Source organism: Ochotona curzoniae, unplaced genomic scaffold (assembly GCF_017591425.1).
Source record: "Ochotona curzoniae isolate NIBS_2020 unplaced genomic scaffold, NIBS_Ocur_1.0 scaffold_4701, whole genome shotgun sequence".
Taxonomy (NCBI): Eukaryota; Metazoa; Chordata; class Mammalia; order Lagomorpha; family Ochotonidae; genus Ochotona; species Ochotona curzoniae.
The window spans coordinates 8,191,260-8,211,322 of NW_024467122.1; the positions used below are offsets into that span (position 1 = coordinate 8,191,260).

General features: G+C 55.6%; 1 protein-coding gene across 3 annotated transcripts in view; it reads right to left on the reverse strand.

Annotated features, from left to right (window-relative positions):
- TARS3 (threonyl-tRNA synthetase 3) overlaps window positions 1–18,838 on the reverse strand; it is a 39,305-nt gene extending 20,467 nt beyond the window's left edge. For 2 of the 3 annotated variants that reach the window (XR_005882613.1, XM_040969507.1), the window contains exons 1-11: window positions 18,527–18,838; window positions 17,383–17,451; window positions 16,847–17,022; window positions 14,567–14,690; window positions 12,145–12,266; window positions 8,774–8,891; window positions 7,369–7,433; window positions 6,274–6,352; window positions 5,464–5,610; window positions 3,680–3,778; window positions 62–228 (exon numbers count right to left, since the gene is read on the reverse strand). Coding sequence is in view for 2 of the 3 variants with exons in the window: in XM_040969507.1 (XP_040825441.1) it covers window positions 62–228; window positions 3,680–3,778; window positions 5,464–5,610; window positions 6,274–6,352; window positions 7,369–7,433; window positions 8,774–8,891; window positions 12,145–12,266; window positions 14,567–14,690; window positions 16,847–17,022; window positions 17,383–17,451; window positions 18,527–18,829 (1,469 nt within the window). In the remaining variant the exon portion in view is untranslated. The remainder of the gene's footprint in view (window positions 1–61; window positions 229–3,679; window positions 3,779–5,463; window positions 5,611–6,273; window positions 6,353–7,368; window positions 7,434–8,773; window positions 8,892–12,144; window positions 12,267–14,566; window positions 14,691–16,846; window positions 17,023–17,382; window positions 17,452–18,526) is intronic. The other variant, XM_040969509.1, reaches the window with a different exon arrangement.
- Window positions 18,839–20,063: the final 1,225 nt, after the last annotated feature.

A 20,063-nucleotide genomic window follows, 5' to 3' on the forward strand; every position in this document is an offset into this window, starting at 1 on the left:
TAGTTATGATGAACACGCTACAGGCTGCTAGGCGAAGCCCTGTTTCTTCTGGAGCACTCACCAGTGTCCTGGGCAGTTCATGGGCTTCAGGGAAAAGCTGTCCTTCTCGACCTCGAAGGTGAACATGTTCTCATGGTAATACTGCCAGTGGCCCGAGGTCTCCCAGAGCCGGCTGTTGTACATGTTGGGGGAGAGCACTTCGGCGAAGTCCCGCTTGTGGTACTCCTCCTTGAAGACAAAGGCCTTCACAGTAAGCCCTGCTGCACACGTCCTGGCCGCGGGCAGAGCAACCACAGTAACGCTGGGGGCGACTAGTCTAACCCTGAGGTAACGCCCTGCATCCACTCAGGTGTCCACTTTCGGGGAGGTGGGTCCCGCGGTCTCAGACACGCTCAGGGTGTTGTCAGCACAGAGCCGCTGCATGCTCTGCAACGCCATGCCGCACACAAGGACCTAACCCTGTGAAAGTCAGCAACTGAAATGCAACACATGGAGAAGTGTGTTGTGCTCCAACTTCTCAAACCTTACATCCTACATAAACAGGAGGGTGTCCTTCCTACGACCTAAGAGGCCATTTTCTCACCAAGTAAGCCTCAATGTCACGCCGTATTTATAGTCTTAGTTTCCAAGTTGAAACCTAAACTTTGAGGCATGGTGCCACTACCATCTACAAAAGCCATGAGCCAGTGTCTCCCCTGCCTCCGTGAGCAGCTTCCCTGAGGCCCCGGGGATGACAAAACTCAAGTTTTTTCAGAGATAGTTCTTATTTTGTTTATATTTCCCTCCTTTTTTCTTCTTCAGTTTTCTGATACTGATCTTTGCCCACTGTTTCTTAGACGTTAACATGTTAAGTCAGTTAATGGGCATCTGGCACAAATCTGCACTTCAGAAAAGTTAAAAAGAAAAATGATTCCCAAGGATTAAAAAAAAAAAAAAAACAACCAAGCCCCACAAGCTCACGCCTCTATGCTCTCGTGCAGGGCGTGGCTTCACAGGCGACAGCGGACAGCCTGCGTCGGGACAGCCTGGGTCACGGACAGCCTGGGTCGGGACAGCCTGGGTCAGGACAGCCTGGGTCGTGGACAGCCTGGGTCACGGACAGCCTGGGTCACGGACAGCCTGGGTCGGGACAGCCTGGGTCGTGGACAGCCTGGGTCGTGGACAGCCTGGGTCACGGACAGCCTGGGTCAGGACAGCCTGGGTCACAGCCAGCCTGGGTCAGGACAGCCTGGGTCACGGACAGCCTCGGTCGTGGACAGCCTGGGTCAGGACAGCCTGGGTCACGGACAGCCTGGGTCACGGACAGCCTGGGTCGTGGACAGCCTGGGTCAGGACAGCCTGGGTCGTGGACAGCCTGGGTCACGGACGGTCTGGGTCACGGACAGCCTGGGTCACGGACAGCCTGGGTCGTGGACAGCCTGGGTCGGGACAGCCTGGGTTGTGGACAGCCTGGGTCACGGACAGCCTGGGTCACGGACAGCCTGGGTCGGGACAGCCTGGGTTGTGGACAGCCTGGGTTGTGGACAGCCTGGGTCACGGACAGCCTGGGTCGCGGACAGCCTGGGTCACGGACAGCCTGGGTCACAGCCAGCCTGGGTCGGGACAGCCTGGGTCACGGACAGCCTGGGTCGGGACAGCCTGGGTCAGGACAGCCTGGGTCGTGGACAGCCTGGGTCACGGACAGCCTGGGTCACGGACAGCCTGGGTCGGGACAGCCTGGGTCGGGACAGCCTGGGTCGTGGACAGCCTGGGTCAGGACAGCCTGGGTCGTGGACAGCCTGGGTCACGGACGGTCTGGGTCGCAGACAGCCTGGGTCACGGACAGCCTGGGTTGTGGACAGCCTGGGTCAGGACAGCCTGGGTCACGGACAGCCTGGGTCACGGACAGCCTGGGTCACGGACAGCCTGGGTCGGGACAGCCTGGGTTGTGGACAGCCTGGGTTGTGGACAGCCTGGGTCACGGACAGCCTGGGTCACGGACAGCCTGGGTCGGGACAGCCTGGGTTGGGACAGCCTGGGTCGGGACAGCCTGGGTCACGGACAGCCTGGGTCATGGACAGCCTGGGTCGCGGACAGCCTGGAGGCCCATCTCCTTGCTCTGTCTATAGCAGAACTACAGGACATTAGGAATGACTGTATTTTGAGGAGTTATGTTAGAGGGTGCTAGCAAAGCCCTGTGTGTGCATCTTTCACAGATGGCTCTCCAAGCCGACGCAGGCAACGCTGCTCAGTGGCTCTGAATGCACTCTGAACACAGCATTTAGGAACGGATGTTTTGTTGAGGTATTCAGAAATCACTTCAAACCTCCCCTGCCTCCCCCAGGGAGCAATGCCTCCCCCAGAGCTCACAGCTCAAGTCCTAACCCCAGGTGAGTTTTAGGAGGTTGGCAGTGGGCAGGTACAGCCCCCATGCAGGGGACAGTGCTCTCACATGAAGAGGATACATACAAGTTAGCACTCCACCACCTGGAAGAGGGTCCTCCCAGCACCCACCATCCCCAAGACCCAGAGCTCCGTCTGCAACTTGCAGAACAGTCCTGTGGTTCCCAAGCCACCCAGAGACTAGCGCTTACTACAGTGGCCCTTGGGAGTGCAGTGGCAACAACTGCTACATTTCTCTATCAAACATACACATATCGATGTGTGCTGCCTCAGCTCTGCACTGTAACACACACACACACACACACACGGGAGAGAGACGAAGCCAGATGGTTCAAGGTTACCAACTGCTGACTCCAGATACAGGGACTGTGGATGCTAACTGGCCGGTGACTTCTCTGCAGATTTGAACTTTTTGTAAGAAAAAGATGGAAGGAAGGTACTGACGGCCACCTTCCTTCTCTGGAGAGTGATGGAAACCAAGCCATGGGAGAGAAACTTCTCGCCCTGAGGCTGAGGAGTGTGTGGCTGTCTAGGCCCCCAAGAAAGCCTGAACCCCACCTGGACTCCAGGACAGCCCTGGCCCTGCAGGCAGAGTGCAGGGAGCTGCACCTAGTGACCGCTCCCCTTGAGAACTCCTAACCACTCCTTACCATCAGCTTCACAAGAAGACAACCATTTCTCATTACAAAAGCTGCAGCGACTCACAGGAGCAGCCCTTCTGCAAGCCGCACGCACAGAGCAGTAGACACTTTACAGAACTAGTGCTCCAGGAAGACGGAGAGAAGAGCAAGGCAGGCTGCACTTCAGAATGCGGGAGGGGGGTGAGGGAGTGTCAGTGACACCGGAGCCTGGCAGGGCTGTGGCTACGCTGGGCGGGCTCCTGCTCAACCCTGACTTTGCAGGTGTGGACCGTGGGGCCTGGCAGGGCTGCAGCTACGCTGGGGTGGTTTCCCAGCTCAACCCTGACTTTGCAGGTGTGGATTTGCAACCTTCTGCTCTTAAGGCATGGGGTCTGTCCTTCCAGTTTGTAGTTTCTCATTGAAAGTTTCAAGGCCATTTTGACCCCTAGTCCTACATTCACAGCTTGCTCGCTCTCTGGAAACTTGCAGGTACGCAAGGGAATGAGTGTTTTATTGGAGACTTCCTCTGTAACCCCTGCTGCCCAGGAGGACGGAACCCAAGTCTCCTGGGACTGGGGGAACCCGAGGGTAAGGAGGGCGAGGGAAATCCCTGACCAGTTTGTTAAGAGGGAAAACACAAACACGGGCTTGAGCAGGCATGTCACAAATGAACTTACGCGTAGGAAGTCCATGAGCGTGTTGTAGATGAAGGCCCCTCTGGGAAGGAAGAAACAGCTCCCAGGGCTGAGCTCGTGGAAGAAGAAAAGCTCCTGCTCCTGCGGTAAAAGAGTTGCTTTTCAAGCTCATCTGTTTTTGCTTCATATTTACTACGTACACACAAGTTATGCTAGAACATGACACATCATAATCAGACACAATGTCCTTTATTTGAAAGGCAGATTTACAGAGAGAAGGGGTAGAGACAGAAAGATCACCCGTGCGCTGGTCCACTCCCCAGATGGCTGCAACAGCCAAATCTGGGCCGGTCCAAAGCCAGGAGCTTCTTCCAGGTGTCCCATGTGGGTGTTGGGGTGCAAGGACTTGAGTCATCCTCTGCTGCTTTCCAGGCCATAAGCAGGGAGCTGGATCCTGTGTGGGACTAGAACCAGTGTCCGTACGGGATGTCAGTGCTGCAGGGCTATGATTACCCTGCTGAACCCAGCACTGGCCTCCATCCCTCCTCCTAACAGCAGGCATGCCACCTCCCTCAACACCTACCTGCTCCTAACTACCTGTAATAGGACGCCTGAGACCACAGCTTGCACTGCTGCTCTGAGCCTGGAGCTCAGCATCTACGACACCTTCGGTATTTTCTGGTTCCCATTCTTGGTTCGCATGGAACAAGGATGCTGTGAGCAGTCAGGAAAGACCCAGGACGTTCCCTGCAGTGTGGGTTGAAAGTGCGGTCCTGACTCGCACGCTTGCTATGTCCTGAGAACCACCCAGGCTGGCACCAGCACTGACACTTGTACTCATGCTAGCCCTGCAAGGACAGCCAGCAAGACACACATGGGCACGGGCCTTTGCAAGGCAATGCTCACACCTGCCACAGTTCCTAAGTGGCAGAGCTGAGTAAACCCAGGTCCACCTGCTTCTCAGTCTCCCTGCACACTGCTTTGCCGCTCCAACGCCCAGGCTGCTTTCAAAAACCAACCCTTACACCATGACAGGAAGACAGCAACAAGCAAAGAGGCAGGTACTTGGTGCAGTAGTTAAACTGCTGTTCAGGGTACCCACATCAGAGTGCCCGCTTAGACTTCTGGCCACTCCACTTCTCCAACTTCCTGCTACTGTATATACCCTGGGGACAACAAGGACTTGGGGAGGGGGGTCCTTGTCCCCCTACAGGGATGGAGTTACTGGTTCCTGGCTTCAGTTTAGCCTAATCCTGGCTATGTGGGGAGTGAACCAATGAATCAAAAACATCTTTGTGTCTATTTCTCTGTCTGCCTCTGCATAATGAAAATAAGAAAGCCTTTAGTAAAGAAGTGAGTGAAGTGGGGGCCCAGCTCAATGGCTCAGTGGCTAAATCCTTGCCTTACAACCGCTGGGATCCCAAATGGGTACAGGTTCTTGTCCCAGTTGCTTTTCTTCCAGCTCCCTGCTTGTGGCCTAGGAAAGCAGTTGAGGATGGTCCAAAGCCTTGATACCCGGCATCCGTGTGAGAGAAACAGAAGCAGCTCCTGGTAGCTCACCTCTGGCAGTTGCAGCCACTTGGGGAGTGAAGTAGCAGATGGAAACCTACCTTTTCAATTACAATAAACAAATCGTAAAAGAAAAAGTAAAGAAGGAAAGGAAGAAAGAGAGAGAGAGAGCAAGAGCTGAAGGGTACAAGTTTTAAAAGCTAATAAAAGCGATACGAGAGAAAAAGGTTAAGATGCTGGGATGTTGGCATGCAGAGCTCAGCAGCAGACATGAGAGCCAGCCCCAGGCACACTGCCGCAGTGAGCAGCACACACACCTTCCCGATCTTCCTGTGGTCTCGGCTCCTGGCTTCCTCCTGCAGCTGCTCCCACGTTTGCAGCATCTTGCCGTCGGGGAAGGAGATCCCATAGATCCTCTGCAGAGTTTCCATCGAAGGGTTGCCCTCCCAGTACGTTGAAGAATTCTAAGTGCCACACGAGATTTGGGTCAGCACACCAAGCGCTTGGCTCTCAGCCAGCACGCACGTGCACCTCTGTCACCATCGCAGCTCAATCAGGAAGGCGTCTTGTGGGGCCAGGGACACCCACATCCTGGCTCTAAGCAAACCTTCCCAGCCCAGGTCAGACCACTGCTCAGCATCTTGCACAAGTCAGTGGTAGACTCCAGAAGGAGAGGGAGAGAAAGGGCCATGGAGATGGAGTAGCACTGTGCCCACTTGGCAGTGAGCAAGGGGGCAGGAGGTGCAGGTACTTCGTGGTTGGCGCAGCCTTGCACTGCAACTGTCAGAAAACCACGCCCGGCAAGGCCAGGCCTGTGTTGACGCCCAGAGCCAGCGGCTCCCAGAGCCACACCCCCACACATCCTCTTCCTCCCTCCTGGAGCACGCCTTTCTCACACACAGGTCAGGCGGCCAAAAACAACAACAGTATATAGGGAAAGAAACGCATTTTAACCCTTGCAATAAGGTTAAATGATGGTACTTAAAATTCACAAATGCATTATTTTCAAATTGGGAAGAATTTCAAGTCATCATAATGCTCAGGTTATACAAGACATGACCCAAGAGTCTTATTTTCTAGTTTACTTAAGTTTGCTATGTAGATAAATAAAACAAATTAAGCCTCACCTTGAAAAGTTTCATGGCTTTAATCTTCCCAGTGTGTCTCACATGGGGCCCTTTACAAAGGTCAATGAGCGACCCGCACCTGTAAGGAAACCCGGACACTTTACGATAAACCACATTCTCACGCTGTCAGAGGCGGCTTGTGCTGGTTCGTATGACTTGGGGCACTTCTCAGGGACACGGAGTGAGGCTGTCTCCCAACCTCAGACCCTCCCCTGCTCCCCTCTGCTCAGACCCAAAAGCCCCGGAACACCCTTAGGCTGTTTCCTCCCACTGCTGTGAAACCAGACAAGTCTGTGCTCCCCTGCAGGAGCTGGCAGCGCCGAGCCCATCTGACACTCCCTCGCACATGGACTCCATGTTTAAAAGGGGAGGGCTGTGTGTGTGTACACTTCATGTTTAACAGGTGTGTGTGTGTGTGTGTGTGTGTGCGCGCATGCGCGTGCCCTTTCAGCCTCACGATGAAGTCAGGAACTACTTCTCAGTTTACTAAAATGCAGCAAGCACTGACCTGCAACGTGAATTCTAAGATGAAACTACAATTAAAGCTTCCAAGGCTTCTGCAGGGTGTTCACACACACAAAGAATGAGCAAGAATCCCACATGTAGCAAGCACACCTTTCTTGCTAAGTTTGGGCTCTTCATTCTGTGCGTGAGCAAGCCCAGCTACAGCCTCGGGTGTTTCGACCTGTGGGGAGGACTGTCCCCTTCCGTGCCATGGTGAGTTATCCTGCACATTTGGGTGGGGCGCTGTGGAGAGGGCCGTGTAAGGCAGACCCACAGCCACGAGGAGCGGCCGCCGCCTGAGCAACAGGGGTGCAGTGCATGGAGCAGAAGATTCACTCCCTCTCGGCTCCTGTAAAGGCAGTCATTGCGTGGCCACGGTGTCACCCACACCCACACAGTGCCCACCAGAGTCGATCCCAGAAATAAAGCTCCTGTCGGTGCTGAAGACAGCCCTTTCCCCAGGGTGGTGACTCTGCACTCCTCCCGGTGGCGTGCTGGCCACAGGACGTCACCCAGAGACTGCCCAGCATAAACCCAGCCCTGCCGCTGCCCTCACCCCGCCAGGAAGCAGTGCTCAGCTCATGCACAGACCTGTAAACCGTGGTAGTTGGAGTGTCAACCTTCTCATTCAGAATGCGGCATTTAAATTTATTGTACTACAAAACAAAACAAAACTTGCACGTTACCATCAAACTGGACGAGTGAATACGATGCTCCTTTTCTCATGACATGGTGCAAGAGAGCGTGTGCTGTGTACTCAGGAGCTGAGCCACAGGCCACTCGGACGGCTGCCCTTCCAGCCACCTGCCAGAGTCCCAGCTGCTCCACTTTCGATCCAGCTCTCTGTTAATGTGCCTGACAAAGCAGCAGCAAATGGTCCAAGTGGTTGGGTCCCTGAACCCAGATGAAGGCTTCTGGCTTTGGCCTGGCCCAGCCCCAGCCACTGTCACCATTTTGAGAGTGAGCCAGTGAATGAAAGACCTCTAACTCTGCCTTTCAAATGAATACATAAATACATTCTCTAAAACAAAAGGATTTTTTTTTTTTCTGGAATGAGGTGTGCTGGCTGTCAAGGCATGGGGTGAGAAAATAAGAACATAAAATAGTTTAAGAGGCTGCCTGAGACACCTGCCTCCCAGGAGCCCAACTGGACTTTCCCACGTGTGTAGCAGGGGCCCAAACACTTGGGTCATCTTTTTCTTTTTCTTAAGGTTTATTTAATTTTCTTGGAAAGGTAGATTGACAAACAGAATGGGAGATAAAAAATAAAGATTGACCAGAGCTGAGCCAATCCCAAGCCAGGGGCCAGGCGCCTCCTCCGGGCCTTCCATGCGGGTGCAGGGTGCCGAGGCTTTGGGCTGTCCTCTGTTTTCTCAGGCCACAAGCAGGGGTCGGATGGGAAGTGGACACCTGACTGGTGATGTTGGGCTTCACAGGGTTTAGGGGTTCTCTCTGGGAAGAGAAAAAGCCCTGGAGATGGCAGTGGGTATGTTCAGAAGCCATTGCACTACACACATCACAATGACAAATCTTATGTTTTACCACACAGAAAATTAAATAGCAATGATTTCCAAAACATAAACTATGTAGTTCCAGCCTACAAAAGTAATAAAACTATGCTTAATGATTTACAAAATAAAGCCAGGAATACATGAACATATTGATCATAACAACATAAAAAGCAAGCTAATTTTTTAACATACAATATTCTTGGCTAAAATAAAAACAGAAAATTCCAAAGAAAATACACCAGAATTTTATATGGGATCACACATTGCTGAATTGTGTTCAGCTGTGAACTGACCAGGGTTGCACACACACGAGAGCAGTACCTGGCCCTTGATCAACTCCTGCTGGCCTTACACGTGCTGGGCATCAGAGAAAGGAAGCACCATCATGGACACGGTGTGGCCAGCACCCTCACAAGAGACTCCAGCAAGTCAGTGCTGTGGGGTCAGAGGGACTATCTGTCACCCCGATGGTTTCTTCAACTTACCTTAAACATGTCCAGGAGCACGTCCTTGCTGACTTCCAGTCTTTCAAAAGGCTGCCTCTCTTTGATGATTTCTTTACACATGTCCTCCAGGGCCGGCAGATCCGAGCTGGACACCGCTCTGGAAAGGAGAGCCCTGACCCTCAGCCTGGGCCGCACAGAGCCCTGGCACACTCTGTGCTCCAGCAGCTGACACACTTCCTACATTCAGTGGGGTATTTCACTGGGCTAGGACGGCACAAAGTCAAACATTCCAATATTCCCTTGCTGCCCGAGGGCAGGACAAGGCCTTGGCCCATGCCAACCGGGACATCCAGCTCTCTGCTGAAGCTGCTAGGAGACACCTGTGGAAGACCCAAGTGTCTCTGAGGACCCTGTCTCCCGTGACCTTCCTTGTCCTCAACACACCTGGACTCTGCAGGCAGCAGCAGGTGAGTACCCACCACGTCCTGGCCCTCCCTGGCTGCGGGCTGGGAGCAGGGTCAGTGAGAAGTACGGTGGCATCCTGCCCCTCCTGTAGCCAGAAGCTGGTCCTCACAAGGCTGGCTGACCTCAGATTGGCCAGGCCCACTGAGTCCAAAAACATTCTCCACACATTCACAATTACGCCCACGATCCTCAGGGCTTGCTCCTTCCCCACGCTGGCCACTGCTTCAATGTCCCCTTTGCTGCCTTACCCTTCCTTGGCCACCTGCTGGGAGGTGGCTGTTTGTCACTGCCTGCTATCACTGATCTGTCCGTTAGAACCCTGAGGACAGGCCATCTATCTGTCCACTGTCCCATCACCCGCACCAGGCAGAGACAGCACTTCAGCAGACAGCCACAGTGGGAACCAAAGCTGGACTGCTACTGGGATAAAGAGCACGTACTGGAACGTCCAAGTTCCACACACAGGGTTTCTAAGGCCCTGGTCTCCAGAGCAGTGAGACCTGCTGGTATGCTGATGACCTGTGGCTCGGGGCCCCTGAGAGCCTGGGGGAGGGGCACTAGTACCACACGTGGCAGCAAGATGGAAACTTTCAGCCCTCATCCTGAACCCCAACCTCTGCAGAATGGGGAGCGGCTGGGGCTCAACAACACAGGCTAATGACTTCACCTACTGTTCCTACACAACAAAACCACCGTTAAAACTTCCTAGGCAACAGGGCCCAGAAGCCAGCTCCAGCTCAGGGACATGCCCTGGTGCTGGGAGCGTGGCACAGCTGGAGGCAAACAGCAGCCCTTTTCCCATGCCGCTCACCACACCTGTCCAGGTGGCTGCCCATCTCCCCTCTTACATCCTCTATGACCAACCAACAGGTGGAACTCCACTGAGCTCTGTGGGCCATTCTAAAAAACTGCTGAATCCAAGATGGGTGGTGTGGGTGATCTGTGGGGGTCTGGACAGGCGCCTGGCATCTGGAGGCAGCCTCTTGAAACCACACCCTGTGTGCAGTCTGTGTTAACTGTTCTGTGGAGAACAGAACTGAATTTCGGGAACCTAGGGGGCATACAGAGTTAGAGAATCTACTATTGATGTAGGGAAAAGAAAAAATCCACACTTGGGTCAGAAGCATTCTAGACTGGGCCTGGCACTGCAGCACAGTAGGTGAAGTCCCTGCCCATGATGCCAGCATCCCACATGGACACAGGTTAAGGGCCATCCCAGCTCTTTGCTGATAGCCTGAAACAAACAGAAGACTCAACTGCACCCACACATCTGGATGAAGCTCCTGGTGCCAGCCTTGTCTGGCGCTGGCCAGGGCAGCCACCTGGGAGTGAACCAGTGGATGGGAATCTTTCTTTGTAACTACGATTTTTAAATAAATATTTTTCTAAAAAAAGAAGTGCTGCAGACAAAAACGCTGCGCAGCTGTGAGTGCGACAGTTCGGACAGGACAAATCCATTCATAGGACACTTGGGCAGGGAGCTGCAATGCAGGAGTGGCAGCGACACAAAGGTGAGCTATGTATGAGCCAACACACAAGAGAGCAGGAGGGACAGGCGGGGAAGCTAAAGTCTGAAGCGGCAGGCGTGCGCAGAGCAGCACTGGCAGGCAGAGGCTCATGGGGTCCTGAGGTTTCAGCCTGTGGAGCTGGGGCCACAGGAAGTACAAGGCAGGGTGCACAAAGGCTGAGCCTCTGCAGGCTTCCCTGCCTGGCATCCCTCAGGGCAAGAACTCTGCCAAGGGCACCTTCACCCTCAACCGCCATGCAGAACTGAGCTAGTTCCCCTTGGGAGACACCCCGAGAGTCTGTGCTAGGTTCCGTGAACAGCGTACCACCTTCTGGGGAGAAGAAAACTGCCTGAGAAGTGATCCTGGAATCCAAACTCATCCAGGGGCACACCAGGTAAAAGAATGCCACTTCCCACCGAGCTCTGCTAACGGTCTGGGAAAGCAGTGAAGGATGACCCACGTCCTGCATCTACATGGGAGACTCAGAAGAAGCTCCTGGCTTCAGACAGGCTCATTCCTGACCACGGCAGCTGCTTGGGAGTGAACCAGCAGACAGAAACTAACTAGCTGGCTGGCTCGCTCACTCCTTTCTCTGTAACTGCCTTTCAAATAAATAAATCTTTTTGAAAAGAAACAATTTTTTAAAAATGAGTGACTAAAAACAATTTTTGCAGTTGCACTCCATGGTTAGACCATGGAACCTGTACTTCTCTTCATGGTTGGGGTTCTGAGATCAGCAGTTCAGTTGGAGGGATCCCCAAAGAAACTTCGTCTGAGGTGATTCCAGACCTGATTCTTGTGTGTGCCAACACAGGGTTGGCACAGTCCGTCACCCCATTGGAGTGCAAGTGTCAAAGCTGAGCCTCCATAGAGGCTCAGACACAGCAGTGGACAGCATATCCAGGTGCACATGGAGGATATGGCAGTCCATCAGAACCTGCAGAGGACACTTGATACTACAACAGAGGATGGAAGACAGAACAAATTAATCAGCTACCCCAGCCGTGTTGGCAGTAAAAATCTGGGCAAATGGAGACTCTAAGGTGGACTATGTCAGCCAGTGGATTCTGGAGAGATTTCATCGTGCATGGAGTGCTGAGATTGGCAGCAATTCAGAACTGTTGAACTATCAAAACCACTTGGGCAATACCCTCGAAGCATGGCCCACATCGGGGACCCTGGGATGGATGGGAGGCTGGGTGGGGCTTCTCCCTTTATGTGCCTCTTTACCCCAGATAAAGAAAAAAATATGTGGAAACAATGGTCTTACCCACTTTCCTGTAGCCCTTGACTCTTTGTGCCCTAATCAACTATGTAAAGATTATCAAAATTAAATAATTTTTAAAAATTTTAACTATATAGTGATTAAGTTAATATGTAACCATCACAAAAACAATCATGAACACACGCATTCATGAGTCAGCTTCGTGGAGCTACCTGTCTTCAATGAACATGTCGTAGTAAAATCCGTCTTCGACAGGGGGCCCGTAGCACAGGTGGCCTCCATAGTACAGCTCCATGGCCTCTCCCAGCACATGAGCACTGGAGTGCCAGTATACCTGCATGGCAGAGGACAGGTCGGCCGTCAGCTATCACACTGTGTCATGGAACATAGAAGGTAAGTGCTGTGAGAGGACAAGGGGCAGTGTTAGTCCACGGGGCAACATGGATTTAAGTGGACAACCTTCTGAGCCCTTCCTGCAGCTCCAGGGCTTCCTGCTTCACTAGAGTGCAGCCACAGCTCAGCTCCCTCATCATCTCCAGCCACGGGCACTGAGCCCAGAGTGTGAGACCTGCCACCTGGGACACCAGGAGAGCTGCTGCCCAGAGTGGGCAGACAGCAGAGGGGTGCCAGACCCCACGGCCCTTCCTGTTAGCCCAGCAGCAACATCCGAGCTGGAAGCCAGGAACTGCAGGTGGTACTGATATCAGATTTTTACATCTCCATCACAGAAAAAGGGGTTGCCAGGGAACCCCTGCTGCACCTGAGGCAGTGTGCACCTGGTTACTAATTCTACATGCTCAGGAAGTACTTTTGGTTTGAATTCCTGAAGAAGCGTCATCTTAGGGCCTGGCATGATGGCCTGGTGGCTAATTCCTGCACATGCCGGAATCCCATATGGGTTCTGGTTTGTGTCCTGACTTCTCCACTTCCCATCCAGCTCCCTGCCTGTGGCCTTGGAGAGCAGTGGAGGACGGCCCACTAAGTCTTGAGATCCTGCACCCCCACAGGATGCCCAGAAGACGCTCCTGGCTTAAGATTGGCTCAGCTCTGGCCGTTGTGGCCGCTTGGGGAGTGAATCTTTCTGTGTCTCCTCTCTATAAATCTGCCCTTCCAATAAAAATGTCTTAAAAAAAAAGGAGTTGCAATAGAAATCCACATTAACCAAGCACATAGAAAAACAGGAAGGTACTTCAAAAAGTTAAGGACAAATGGAATTACAAGATTAACTTTATTTGGGTACAAAACCATTTTGTAATCCGTGCATAGTTATTTTTCAAAGTACCTGTTTTCTGCAAGCTTTCTGAGGTATCCTTGTTTGGGGCAAGATAACCAAATCCTCTGCCACCTGCACTCTTTATCCACAAGACCACAGTCCCCATTACCAAGCCACCTGCAGACTCATTCGGAGCAGAGGCAGCTAGCCGACTCTGGGCACACAGACCCAAGGGCTGGCCCTGCAGGGAGACACCGCACCTAGGAGGCAGCTGGCCGCCAATGACCACCCAGAGCTCCTCAGGGCCACAGCTCACAGCTTGGTATTTCTAAGCAGACACTGCCGCGTGCTGGAGGTGTGAGGGTGAACAGCGCCCTCCTGTGGGGAGAGGCGGTGAGAAGGCTACCAGACTTGAGCATCAGGAGGTGAAGGTGGGGGGCGCAGTGAGTTCTGCAGTGAAGACCCCCACCCCCAGACAGCCAAGGAAGACCGTCATGGCTCACACGTGGGCAAAGGTTACGGCTAAGGAAGGGCCAAAGACCACGCAGATTATGGGAGGAGGCCAAGTCTGTTCCAAATACTACAGGACACATTCAAAGATTCCATTTCCGTCTACAAAGTATTTCACAGCAAGCAGGTGGTCCCTTGGGTGGAGCAGCGGTCTGCGTGAGACCCACGTGGAAGGTGTGGCCAGCTGGCTCACCCACACACCAGCAGCCGTGGCTTGGGAGGGGGCAGACAGCCAGGGCAGCACACGGAGGTGGGCACAACAAGAGTGACGCACTGGGGTTAACAACGCGTCTCGGGACAGGCCTGAAGGCTCCTGGTCCTTGTGTTGACAGGCAGAGCAGTCCCCGGGAACTTAGGCAGCCCAGGCGGAGGGCATTCAGCATCGCCCTTCAAACCTGGCTTATTCACACTGCTCCAGTACTCGGTGGTTCTACCACCAGTATTTTCAACAGAAACTGTAAAGGGCAGGGCAGACACTTGGCTCGCATCTAAGAGGCCAGCAGATCCCTCACTCCCAGTCCCTGCTCCCCGCTGACGTGGCCCTGGGTGGCAGCAGCGAAGCCTGAGGCCGCCAGCCTCATAGGGGACTTGCTTTCAGCTCCTGGGGAACGCGCGAGTGGGAGTTTACTACTCTCTTAATGCCTCTCATAGTTTTTAATTTCAGAAATTAATAAGCATTTAAGTTTAAATGTCTATTTAAAAGCATTTCAAATACACCATCAACTCAAAAGCTAAACTCTAAAAAACAGTTTTAAGACATGATAAACAGATTATCTAAACACACGGATGGATTTTTGTGTGCATTCCTCCCAAGTGTGCACTCCATGTTTATCAGGCGCTGCGATTCCAATTCTAAGTCTCAGAAGGCCCCATACACCCTGTGTCCCCCCACCCCGCAGCTTCGAACTCACGGCCCGCGCCTCCTCGCTGTCGAAGGTGAGCAGCTCCAGGGAGCAGTCCTCCAGCAGGGGGCGCTCCAGGTCCCACAGCTCCCCGTTCACCTTGGCCACCACTGCGCTCTCCGCCAGCTCCGGGCTAGGGAAGACAAAAGCACTTCCAGGGTTTTCAAAGCAGATTTACAGCACAAATATAAACCCAGAGGACACTTAGAACTGTCTATAGCATTCATCTTTACTGTAAACACTTGGAAAACAAATAAGGCATAAATAAAAAATAAGTCACATGCACACCTTTGTATCCAGCCCGCTCCCGCCCATGCTTTTACACACCCACAGACTGTGCGCATGGCCTGCTCGCTCTCCACTGCGGCCCACGCACGTCCAAGGCAGCCTACACCACACCAAGGCCACCCTCACGTTCACACTGCACAGACATCACACGTCGCTGTCTTCCCATCCCCCCGGAACAGGGCCAGGAGGTGGCTCTGCTGGGGCAAGGGCACACCTGACACCTGCTGTAATTATTAAGGAAGTATCTACCAGCTACTTTTACTTTTTAAAAGGTATTTCCTTTGCCTATTTGTATGAAGATGTTAGCTGTTTTATTCTTACTGTGGTTTCATGGTCTTTAAAAGATATTTATCTCAAAGAGTTACAGAGAAAGGGAGAGCCGGAAGCAGACAGGGAAAGAGGGAGGAGAAAAGGGGAGGGAGATTGGGGGAGGGCGAGAGGGGGAGGGAGCAATCTTCCACCTGCTGGTTCACTCCTGCGATGGCCCCCCAGCCAGGCGGGCCAAGGCCAGGAGCCAGGGCTTCTCTGAGACCCCCACGCGGGTACAGGGGCCAAGCACTTGGCACACCAGCTGGATCAGACAGAGCAGCTGTGACATGAACAGGTGCTCACACTGGAGGCTGGCGCTGCCAGTAGCAGCTTGACCCGGTGCCCCACACATGCCAACCCCTGGTTAACCTGAAACTCAACAAGGGATCTGCATTCTCCCCAAGACACAGATGTTGCTAAGAAGTTGCTGAAGCGCCACAGCAGAACCGAGACTACTAGGCATTTTATTTATTCGTTTTATTTTGACAATGATCACGCTACAGTCCTGATCCATTTGGGCATGGAATTACTTTTCGGGGGAAGAGCTGGTTTGGAGGGACCCGGCTTCCACTCCTAGACCTGGCACAGTCTGCCTGTGGGAGGGCAGGGCACCAAGGCTGAAGGAAGCTGGACCCGTGACAGAGGCACCGAGCATGCCAACCAGCAGCCTGGACTGTCGCTTCTAGACCCCGACCGGAGGCTCTGAGCTCTCAGATGTACCCCGCTGTCTGCAGGCGTGCCCGTGGTGTAGTCACCTGCTGAGCGGGTCTGGGGCATCGGAAGCCCAGAGGCCTCCTGGCCCCACGGCCAGCTGACTGGTCCGGCACACTGGAGGACAGGCCTCCAGACCTGGTTTCCTAACAAGTTTCCGGGTGGGGCTGACCCTGCTGACCTGGGGACTGCACTTGAAGAAACACTGACTTAACAAGCAACGCACAACCTGTTTCTCCAGGAGAAAACAGGGACTGATTTTGCCTTGACATCTGTCTCCCAGCACAGCAGCACCTCTGGGAGACACCAGAACAGGTGGGGGGGCCGGAGGGCGCCCCGTGGGCAGGACTACACTGAGCAGCCAGGACTGGCCTGCGGATCTCAACCGCTGCCCGCCTTCCAAGGTAGAGAGTTCACCCAGATGGGAATTCTGTGCCTCAGCATCCACTCCGTTCTGCCGAACGCGCAAACACGCCTTCACAGACACCTCATCTCCAGAAGGCTCACAGCACATCATGCATGTGCTTTCACTCACGGGGCACCTGTGGCCTGGCACCAAGGATGCCAGTCCAGGGAGGCCCCTGGTAGGGCTCGCAGTCAGCACCCGCCCCCACATGGGGGGATCTGAATCCCGTTCCTGGCTCCTGCTGCAGCCGGCATGCCTGGGAGGGAACCAGCAGAGGGAAGCCCGCTCTCCCCGCCTCTCACAGTGTGACTTTCAGGCTGATGGGTACGGCCTGATGGAGTAAGTCAGCACAGAGTGACCCACCAGGGCTCACAGACCCTTCTACACGCCTCACACGGATTTGAAATTCAGATTTCGGCTTTCTAAAGACAAGAGCCTGTGTTCTGACATTCAAGTGGCCCTGTCAGCAGACAGACAATAAAAACAGATTCTCAGTAACGTCTTCAGCTACCGCCAAAGACCCCGAGGAAACGGTGCCCCAGGCGCTGGCGCAGCGACTCAGCTCCGAGGCTTACCTCATTCCAGCAGCCACCTCATACGGCGTTGTCTGCCCAGCGTGCCCTGGCACCGTGCTCCCACCAGCCACTCTCACGGTGATCCCACGGCCCTCCTCCTGCTGCCCCAGCGTGTCCTCCTGCAGCCGTGTGAAGAGCTTCAGGCGTTCTTGTATGTAGCGTGGCTGAGGGGTCCCCTGGAGCATGAGAACACCACGAGGTCAGCGCCCACGGCCTGCCCACGCACCCACGCTGCTTCGGCCCCCTCCCGTGCCCGCCTTCTCAGCACACCCAGGTCCCGCTCTGTCCCTCCTACTCAGCTCCAGCCAACTCCACTCCACCGACCAAAATCCTACTAATGTGGGCTCCACCATGGACATGGCCCCCACCAGGGATGTGGGCATGGACGTGGCCCCACGGTGGACGTGAGCTCCACTGTGGACACGCCCCCCCCATGGACGTGGCCCCCACCGTGGACGTGGGCCCCACTGTGGCATCGAACCCTGCGTGTCCTGCCCAGGGTAGCAGTTCACAGGGTTCCCCCAGCAGCGACTCACCTGGCGGTCAGGCCCACTGCCCCTCGTGTCCTTCTCATCGCTGTCTTTTCCTTGGCTCTGACTGGGAGGCTGAGAGAGACAACGAAGTGCTCACTGGGAAGGCCGGGGAGGGTGGCCTGGGCCGGGGCCCTTCCCCCCATGTGGGAGACCCGGATGAAGCGCCTGGCTCCCACTAACGTGGCTGGCTCTGTGGCCATCTGGATGGGAGAGCACTGTCCCCTCCTCCATAACTACTTTTCAAAGTCAGTCATAAAAGGCCACGTGAAACCCAGTTCCTTCTCACCCCATGCGACAGACTCCATCAGGCCCCAAAGGCCATCTGCACGCGCGTTCACGGTTGTCAACTCCTTCCTCAACTCCATGGGGGAGCAGCACAGGGGTACCCCCAGACCCAGAGAGGCTCGGGATTCAGCCATCACCCCACCAGGGAGCATTATAATGATGAGTCTGTCCAGCGAGCCTGCCTCGTTTTAGCTAACCACCACCAAGGCTGGCCTAGCCTCCGTGGACATGTCGTGCTGTGCCAGGGACTGGCATGCTGCGATGGGGTGAGGAAACAGGGACAGGGCACACGACCCTGCTTTTCTGGGTTAAAGACACGGACCTCATCCCAACACAGCCCACCTCTCAAACCACCAGTCCCCAACAGCCCTGAACCAGTCATCACAGGAGACGGAAGGGTCCTGCACGCAGACAGACGGTCTCCTAACAGCCAGCAGGGCTCTGCCCCCAGCAACGGAACACGCTGCTCATTGTTTTGTTACTGAAAACCACCGAAATATCTGTGGTAGACAATTTCACACCCATCAGGCAAGCGCCACTGAGGGCCGCAGGAGTCACGGGGACCAAGGGTGCAGGGGCCCAGGAGGTGAGGGGCCCAGGAGGTGAGGGGCTCAGGGGTTCCCGGGGGTGAGGAGTCCAGGGACAAGGGGTGCAGGGGCCCATGAGGTGAGGGGGTCCCGGGACGAGGGATGCAGGGACCCAGGAGGTGAGGAGCTCAGGGGTCCCGGAGTGAGGGGTCCAGGGACGAAGGGTGCAGGGGCTCCGGATCCAGGGACTCCAAGGACGAGGGGTGCAGGGGCTCCGGGGTGAGGGGTGCAGGGTCCCACAAGTTAGGGGTGCAAGGCCCGCCTGCCCCCGTTACCTGCACGCCGGCCCCGGCCGTCAGCGCCGCACTCTGCTCGGCCTGGCGCCTCTGCACCTCGGCGAGGCTCAGCCGCAGGCGGTACGCCTGCTGCCGCAGCTGGTAGTTCTCGGCCCGCAGCTGCGCCACCTCCCGCGACAGGTTCGGCCTGCCGGTCACGCAGCGCTCGGGCGCGCTCAGCGGCGCGGTCCTGATGCGCCGGACCTCCCCCCACAGCCAGCGGAGGTCGTCCTCCTGTCGCTCCAGGCGCAGAGTCAAGGCCTCCACGGCCCGGGCCTCCGCCTCCAGGGCCTCTGCCGCCATGGCACCCGCCTCCCTCAGACACCGCGGCCGCCGCCCGTCGTGAGAGTCGCAGCGGCGCGGAGCTCGGTGACCCTGCGGGGCCGCGGGGCTGGGCGGGGCCACGGGGCTGGGCGGGGCCGCGGGGCTGGGCGGGGCCACGGGCTGTGCACGCTTCGGGACAGGGCTATGGAGGTGGGCGGGACCTCTGGGTTGGGTGGGACCGAGATTGGGCACGCTGCGGGACGAGGCACGGGAATGGGTGTGGCCACTTCGGGGCGGAACCCAGCGGATGGGCGGGTCCAAAGCCGGACACGCTGCAGTAAGTACACGGGGATGGGCGGGGCAGGCTTTGGGGCGTGACCGTGGGGGTGGGAGGGACCAAGACTGGGCACGCTGTAATGAGTTCCATGGGGATGGGTGGGGCCGAGGCTGGGCACGCCGAGGGACGGAGACACGGGACTGGGCAGTGTCATTTGGTGGGCGGGGCCAAGGCTAGGCACGCTACGGAGAGCGCCCCGGGGTGGGCGGGGCCATGGGCTGTGGTCGTGGGGTGGCCGGTGTAGCCGAAGCTGGAGTGGTACAGGTGAGGGCCCGTGGGGTTGGGGCAGAGCACAGAGGGGTGAGCCGAATGGCAGCCTAGTGAGTAGGCTGGGCCGTTGGCAGGGCCTTAGGCTGCGGCGAGGCTGGCTGCAGGGGTGTGGCCACGAAGGGCAAGGCGACCTGCAGGATGAAGGCGTCCAGGTGGGGGCCCTGAACCGGCTCCACTTGCCTCAGAAGCTTGCCCGGAAGCCGGTGGCATCGATGTTAATCTTTGTATAGCTGAAGAAATGGAGGCACATTCCCCAAATGAACCATCTTTTCCAAAAGGGACAGACACGTCTCCTGCCCTGATTCACTCCCCCAAATGCCCACAGCAGCCCTGGCTCAGCCAGGCTGAAGAACTCGGTCCGAGTCACTCACGTGGATGGCAGAGACCCAAGAGCTGGTGCCAGCACTGCTAAAATCCCAGGGTGTGGATTGATTATCAGGAACAGCTGCAGGGCTGGAATTCAGAGGAGCCCTCTGGTGTGGGATGCCGGCACCCCAGGCAGGTGACCCTACAGCTCTGATGGTCCTTGAAGGGCATGTGGCAGAGAACGCTGTCTGGAAGCTGTGACAGGTGCATCCCAACCCGATCTTTTAGGATCAGTGAGAAGAGCGTGCCACACTAGGGCTCTCATTGTCGAAGGGAGATAGCAACACGGAATGCGGGGAG